This window comes from Vollenhovia emeryi, unplaced genomic scaffold (genome assembly GCF_000949405.1).
Source record: "Vollenhovia emeryi isolate VEMERY1.0 unplaced genomic scaffold, V.emery_V1.0 DF940111.1, whole genome shotgun sequence".
Lineage (NCBI taxonomy): Eukaryota > Metazoa > Arthropoda > Insecta > Hymenoptera > Formicidae > Vollenhovia > Vollenhovia emeryi.
Window position 1 is genome coordinate 1 of NW_011966255.1, and position 8,086 is coordinate 8,086.

At 37.3% G+C, this 8,086-nt stretch overlaps 1 protein-coding gene across 1 annotated transcript; it reads left to right on the plus strand.

Annotated features, from left to right (window-relative positions):
- Positions 1-593: 593 nt before the first annotated feature.
- Positions 594-2,473, plus strand: LOC105556315. Its single transcript, XM_012003399.1, has 2 exons — positions 594-765; positions 855-2,473. Exons 1-2 carry the CDS (start codon positions 594-596, stop codon positions 2,471-2,473), a joined length of 1,791 nt encoding a protein of 596 aa, XP_011858789.1.
- The last annotated feature ends 5,613 nt before the right edge of the window (positions 2,474-8,086 follow it).

An 8,086-nucleotide genomic window follows, 5' to 3' on the forward strand; every position in this document is an offset into this window, starting at 1 on the left:
TGTATGGGAAAAACTTTTGGAGCTTTTGAATCATCATTTTATCGGTGAAAATGGTCTTGAATACATGATAAGTATGATGGCGGTAGATGCTGGGTATGCAACACAAGAGGTATACAACTGGGTAAGAGGTCACCAAGGCTCTGGAAGAGTGATGGCAGTAAAAGGTGCAAACAAAGCGCTAGTGCCACTTAGCAGCCCAAGTAGAGTAGATGTAACGGTTAGCGGACAAAAGCTAAAGAGAGGAATGAAGCTGTGGCCAGTTGGAGTATCGATATTAAAGTCCGAGCTTTTTCAGCTACTTAATGTTTTAACAGAAGGGGCGCCGGGGTATTGTCATTTTCCAGAGTATCCACCTGAATATTTTAAGCAACTTACTGCAGAACAACTAATTACCAAGGTAGTAAAAGGATATACCAAACAAGAGTGGCAAAAGATAAGAGATCGAAATGAAGTACTAGATTGCTGAATTTACGCAAGAGCAGCGTCTATTGCCCTTGGAATTGATCGTTGGCCAGAGAGTAAATGGAGTAGTCTAAATGAAAAACCAGAAAGTAAAAAATCAAAGAAGATAGTGAAAAGTAAATGGATGAAAAATGTATAACGAAGAATATTTAATTCAAGTTGAACAAGCAATAAAGAAGCTGCAAAGTGGCGAAAGAGTAGTATCAATTGCATATGGTGACCATGTGGTGAGGTATGGAGAAGTTCAGATAAAAGATCTATTGGATTTAAGACAACGAATCAAAGCTGAGCTGAAAGTTGCAGGTGTGAAGAGAAAGATTGTTATTTCAACGAATAAAGGGATCATATAATGATAAAAATCGTTGAAAGGAACACTATGACAAAAATTATAGGAAAAGAATATACAGAATTTTTAGAGCAGTTGAAAGGTTATATTGCTACTAATCGTTATAAAGCAGCGCTTGCGGTTAATAGTAAACTTATTTTGCTTTATCATTATACTGGTACAGAAATCTTAAAACGGCAAAAAGAATATGGCTGGGGAGCGAAAGTTATTGAACAACTAAGTAAAGATTTGCGAGATGCTTTTCCTGATATGAAGGGGTTTAGCATTCAAAATCTAAAGTATATGGGAAGGTTTGCGGGAGAATATAGCGAAAACGAAATTCGTCAACAAGCTGTTGACCAGTTACCTTGGGGTCACAATATCGTAATAATGTACGAAATTAAAAACAAAGAAGAAAGACTTTGGTATGCTAAAAAGTCGCGTGAACACGGCTGGTCTCGCAATATCTTGTCGATGCAAATTGAAACAAATTTGTATAAACGTGAAGGTAAAGCAATAACAAACTTTAGGAATAAGCTTACATCGCCTCAATCAGATTTAGCACAGCAAACGCTTAAAAATCCTTACGTATTTGATTTTTTGAGTCTTGGTAAAAAAGCGCATGAAAGGGAAGTAGAAAAAGCTCTTGTAGCTCACATAGAACGTTTCCTTTTAGAACTTGGTGAAGGGTTTGCATTTTTAGGAAGGCAGTACCATTTACAGGTTGAAGATAGAGATTTCTATTTGGATTTGCTCTTTTACCACGTTAAGCTTCGTTGCTATATTGTAATTGAACTAAAAGCAGGGAAATTCAAGCCAGAATACACTGGAAAGATGAATTTTTACCTTTCAGCAGTTGATGATTTATTAAGACAGCCAGGTGATAACCCATCAATTGGTCTTATCCTCTATCGCTCTAAAGTTGGTGTTGTAGCCGAGTACGCATTACGTGACATGAACAAGCCAATAGGGTTAGCAGAGTATCAAATTACTGAAAATCTACCAGAAGAGATAAAAACAGCGCTACCAACAATAGAAGAATTAGAAGCTGAATTATCGAGAGTGTCAGATAAAGAAGAATCAGTAAACGTGATAGTGGATTTATCGCACTGGGAAGAAAGTGTAGATTTCAAGTTAGCGAAAGAAGATGGGATACAGGGAGTCATTCATAAAGCAACCCAGGGGTTAAAATATATAGATCTAACATATGCAGAAAGAAGAAAAGCCGCTGAAGAAGAAGGTTTGATGTGGGGAGCGTACCATTTTGGAGTAGGAGAAAACGGAAAAGACCAAGCTGAGCATTTTTTAGAAACGGTTGGAGATAACTCTCAAGTATTGCTAGCCCTTGATATTGAAGAAAACCGAAATGGAAAAAACATAACGCCAGAACAAGCGGAAGATTTTGTTGCTAAAGTTCATGAAGAAACAGGACGTTTTCCATTGATCTATGGAAGTGCTTATTTTCTCGAGGATTTTGCAACGCCAACTTTAACAAAATGTCCACTATGGCTAGCAAAATGGGGAGCAGAGCCAACACTACCAATAGGATGGAGGAACTGGATTCTATGGCAATATACTGACGGTCAAACAGGGCCAAAGCCGCATGAAGTAGAAGGGATAGGCGCATGCGATAGGAACAAATTCAATGGAACATTGGAAGAATTAAGGGATTTTTGGATATCATGATGTTACTCAAATCATTCAAACAATTATTTAGCAAACCAAAAGCCAAAAGTTCGGCATGGAGGTTCAGGAAGGAGATTATTGCACTTTCAACCAGAAGTAGGAAGTATAAATAGCTTACTCTCTCAGAGCCTTGAGTATTTACGTAGCCGCTCTCGTGATATGGTAAGAAAGAACTCCTATGCGGCAAACATCATCGATACGATAGTGAGTAATTGTGTTGGGACAGGAATAAAGCCGCAATCAAAAGCAAAGGATGGAGAGTTTCGGAAAAAAGTGCAAGAGTTATGGCTGAGATGGACAGATGAAGCAGACAGTAGCGGAGTGAGTGGTTTTTATGGATTACAAGCTTTGGTTTATAGGAGCATGATAGAAGGAGGAGAATGTTTTCCGAACAAGAAAACGAGAAGATGGTCTTTGTGTGCCGTTGCAACTGCAAGTGTTGGAATCAGAGCATTTAGATAATAAAAGCAATCAAACCCTTGCCAACGGTAATGTAATAAGAAACGGCATTGAGTTCAATAGACTTGGGCAAAGGGAAGCGTATTACCTTTTTCGAGAACATCCAGGTGAAGGCTCGTTTGGAGAATCAGTTAGAATGCCAGCAAATGATGTTTTACATATCTATAGGCTACTGAGACCCGGGCAGATTCGAGGAGTACCATGGTTGTCCAGTGTACTGTTAAAGCTCTATGAACTTGATCAATACGATGATGCGGAGCTGGTAAGAAAGAAAACAGCAGCGATGTTTGCAGGGTTTATTGCGAGACTTGATCCAGAAGCAAATATTTTAGGTGAGGCGCAAGCAAATGAGCATGGAGTAGCACTATCAGGCTTAGAACCTTGGACCATACACTTATTTTATTATCCCTGTTTACTTCTTGTAAAAAACATGTTACTAATGAATTGAATTTTGTAGTAGAATGGAGGAAGTTTTGGCAGTTCCAAAAAGAAAAAAGTCAAAGTCAAGGCGTAATATGCATCGTTCTCATCATGCTATTGAGCCTAAGAATGTTGTGGTATGTTCAGCAACTGGGGAATTCATGTTGCCTCACAATGTAGCAGTCGATGGCAGTTACAAAGGAAAACGAGTTTTCATTAAGCAACAGGCAGAATGACTATTATGGTATGTTACCTACGGTCAATAATCACATAGTTATTGCACTTGACGCTATGGGGGGCGATTTTGCGCCTCTTTCCGTAATTCAGGGTGCTGGTTTTTTTTTGGATAATCTTGTTGACCCAGGCATTAAAGTTCTTTTTCATATTTATGGAGATAAGGAAAAAGTATCTCCTTTGCTTTTGAAATATAAAAAAGTAAGTAACAATTCTGAGTTTACTCATTGTTCTGACAATGTCCTTGCAAATGATAAGCCATCTTTTGCGCTGAGACATCGTAAAGACTCAAGTATAAAAGCTGCAATTGTTGCAGTGAAAGAAGGTAAAGCTTTCGGAGTGGTATCTTCAGGCAACACCGGGGCGTTGATGGCAATTTCCAGATTTATTTTAGGAACATTACCAAATATTTATCGTCCTGCTATTGTCTCTATCTGTCCAACTAAGACAAAAAGCTTCGCTTTGCTTGACCTTGGTGCAAACGTCGATTGTAATGCCGATTCGTTATTCCAGTTTGCATTAATGGGAAGTATATTTGCAAAAGTAGCGCTAAAAATTGACAACCCTGAGGTTGCTTTGCTAAATATCGGTATAGAAGAAGTTAAAGGTAATGACTCAGTGCGCGGCGCTTTTGAGTTGCTTAAAAACGCTCCAGACATTAATTTCAAAGGGTATATAGAGGCAAGTGAATTTTTAGAGGGCAATATAGATGTGATTGTTGCTGATGGTTTTGTTGGCAATGTAATGCTCAAAACAGCTGAGGCAACCGCTAATACTTTTATCAATCTAATAAAGCAGGAAGTACTGAGCTCATGGGCAGCAAAAATGCTTGTTGTTATGTTGTTAAAATCCAAACTAAATAAAGCTTTAACACGTTTTAATCCCAAAATTAGAAGTGGAGCTATGTTTTTAGGGCTGAATGGTATTATCATTAAAAGTCATGGAAATTCTGATGCTATTTCTTTTGCTCATGCTATAAAATTTGCAGTAAATGCAATTAGTGAAAATTTAAATCAAAAGATAATTAACGGGGTAAGTCATATTGAATAAAAGTTTCATATTAAGCACTGGATCTTACCTACCAAGAAAAACGTTGAGTAACAACGAAATTGCATCGATAGTTGAGACAAGCGATGAATGGATAAGGCAGAGAACAGGAATAGTTCAAAGGCATATAGCAGATGAAGGAGAACTAACGTCAGATCTAGCTGTAAATGCAGCAAAAAGTGCTATAGAAAAAGCTAAAATTTCAGCAGATGAAATTGACTTGATTATAGTTGCAACAACAACGCCTGATAAAACTTTGCCTAGCTGTGCAACGATTGTACAAAGTAAGTTAAAATGTAAAAACGCATTTTCTTTTGATGTACAAGCAGTATGCTCTGGTTTTATATATGCAGTTACAGTTGCTGATTCGCTCATAAAATCTAACAATAGAATTAAATATGCGCTCGTTATTGGTGCTGAAATAATGTCTAGGATTGTTGATTGGGAAGATAGGTCAACTTGTGTACTCTTTGGTGATGGTGCTGGTGCAGTGATAATAAAATCGGAAATGGGTAGCAGCGGCATCATATCAACAAACTTACACTCTGATGGCAATGTGGACGTATTATGTACGAACGGAGGGGTATCCTCTACTGATGATTCTGGAAAAATATGCATGAATGGAAGAGAAGTGTTTAAACATGCAGTAGATAAGTTAACAGCCTCAGTAGAGGAAACACTAAGATGCAATAATTTGAAAATCACTGATATTGACTGGCTAATTCCCCATCAAGCAAATATTCGTATTATTGAAGCAGTAGTAAAGAAGTTAGATTTCCCTATAGAGAAAGTGATTAATACCGTTGATAAGCATGCAAACACCTCAGCAGCGTCAATTCCACTGGCTTTAGACTATGCAATACAAGAATCAAAGATAAAATCAGGAAATCTGGTACTGCTGATTGCAATAGGTGCAGGTCTCACATGGGGTTCCGTGTTGCTGCGCTATTAGACTGCTTGCATTACCTCCTGTTACCCACAACTGTACGAACGTTGTAGTTTGGGCCACCAGTGGGCAGTGCCCAGACTGGGATGACACCCTACTTAACCGTCATACTGCCGCGGTATCTCTTAGCCGCTAACACATAGCGGAATGACGAAGATGCCACCGCGAACCGTCATACCGCCGCGGCGCTAACAAGAGATCCCGCTGCGGTATGACGGTTGTCAGGCCAGCGCCTCTATGATGTCATCCCAGTGCCCAGACACTGGGATCCAGCTTCTTTTTTTCTAGATTCCAGACTGGCATGACACCTGTAGCCCTACGTCATACCGCGATTCATTCGCGGTATCTCTTAACATAGATCCCGCTGCGAGATGACGGTTGTCGGTGAACCTAAGTTACTTTAGCCACAAACATTAAGAAATTTACCAAATGAAAAAAAAGGCAAAAGAAGACCTGGTCATTGTCTATTTTCAGTATTTGGCGTTTTTTAAGTCTTAAATACTGCAATTTAGCTGCTTTTAATTGCAACTAACCTATGCTGCAAATATTTAAGAAATTTACTAAGCAGAAAAAAAGGCAAAAGAAACCCCGCGTTAGCTAGTTGTCACTCTCTAATCCTGCAAATTGGCGTACTATACTGTCTTAAACGACTTATAAGCGCGTTTCAGCTTATATAGGTAAAAACCCAGAAATATTGTGAAGACATAAGATGCACATAGTGCAAAAAATTAAAAATAAGACGCCAACTACGTTGTTTTCTTGCTGTTTAATCTGCACAGATGAAGATAACTGAATACCTTCACTATCATGATAAGGGGGCTGGCGAGGCTTGTCAAGTAAGTTTTTTCGTTTCTGCGGGCTACTTGAATAACGGCTACAATGTTTGTACAGCTATGTACATAGTGCTGGAACCCAAAAAAAAGAACCAAGTAGCTTGGCTACTTGGATGACAGAAGGTATACAAGAAGTCTATTGGCTCTCGTATACCTTAATGAAATTTAACAAGTTTATCTATAGTTTTAGTGATGATTCTTGGAGTATCCGGAGAAACTGCTGAGCTCAGCTTATTTAACCGCTCTATAGCAAACTCGCTATTCTCATTTGTTATGAAATCACATAAAATATTTTCTATGTTCTTAGTAATACTTTCATGCTTTCTCAGAGGATGATTATGTGGATATCTACTGATGGTCTTGATACTGGAATACTCAACAAAAGCTTGATCTTTAAAGGCAAGTTGTCTCAATTTCTCTTTGAATTTTCCTTCTTCCTCTTTTGCTAAAAGGCAAGACTTTATCAGTGATTTTATAATCAAATTTATAGCTTGATGTATTTCAGAATGCACTATAACTTTAATGGTATTTTCTTCTACTATACAATCATAAGTATTTTTTTTGCTCTGTAACGACTCTATTAATGTCTTGCTACTTTGTGAATTCAATTCCAAATTCTCTTCACTCATAGGAGTTATTATGAAGGTGTTCTTACTCACTCTGATGTTAAATTGTGGAGAGCCTTCAGAAAAAGAAAATGCTACATTCTTAGATTCAAGTGCGTGATTGTATGCAGCAAAAAGGGTGTGTGCTATAACACTGCTGGGCACCTTCATTCCATGTTTACTCAGGTGGTTCAATACATTTTCAACCTCATGATATGTAAAGTCTGTATCTTTTAGCAATTCAACAACTTCTTTGCCGTTGTGCTGTTTATACTCTATTCTTACTTCTTCTGTAAAAAGTGTTTTAGCTGCTATATGTTTATCAAGCACTGTAAAAATCTTGATGAAATTCTCTAAATCTTGTTTGTTAACTAATTCGATACTAATTAAGTTTCTGCTAATAATTGAAATATTTTTTGTCATTTTTTCCCACTAAAAAAACTCACTAGATGAATTGTATTTTTAATTCATTAAGAATTGTTTAAAGTGAGCATACTAGTTTTCATTTACGTATTACACGACAAAACAAGATAAAAAGTTACATAAAATCATCATGTAGTACAACGCCTTCTTCATATGTGTCATTGTTACTTGTGTAGGTTGTGACATCAATGTAACTGTCATTATTATTTAGCATATCATCCAACTTTCCTTCTTTTTCAAGATCCATCAATTTGTCACACCCCCCAATGTGCTTATCGTTAATAAAGATCTGTGGAACTGTTCTAACGTTATACTTTGATTTTATGTCGTTAAATAGATCTGAGTTTTTGAGCACATCGATTTCTTCATATTCCACACCTTTTCTATCTAGTAAATCCTTTGCCCTTATGCAGTATGGACAGCCCTTCTTTACATATATCACAACATTTTTCACAATTTATCTCCGTAGCTTACTAAAATATAGTTATTATATATAAGAAACATGTAAAAACATCAAATTGTATGAAAATTATTTATAATTGTGAGCAAGGGATAGAAAATAATATAGCACTAACCTTCGGAAATTTCGATGGCATTCATTTAGGACATGAATTTGCAATTTCCACTCTAAAGAAGGTAGCACAAG

Coding starts and splice junctions, on each gene's coding strand:
- LOC105556315 (XM_012003399.1), top strand. CDS start 594: ATGTATAACGAAGAATATTTAATTCAAGTTGAACAAGCAATAAAGAAG. Junction 766..854: donor AGCTGAGCTGAAAGTTGCAG/GTGTGAAGAGAA, acceptor CAAAAATTATAG/GAAAAGAATATACAGAATTT.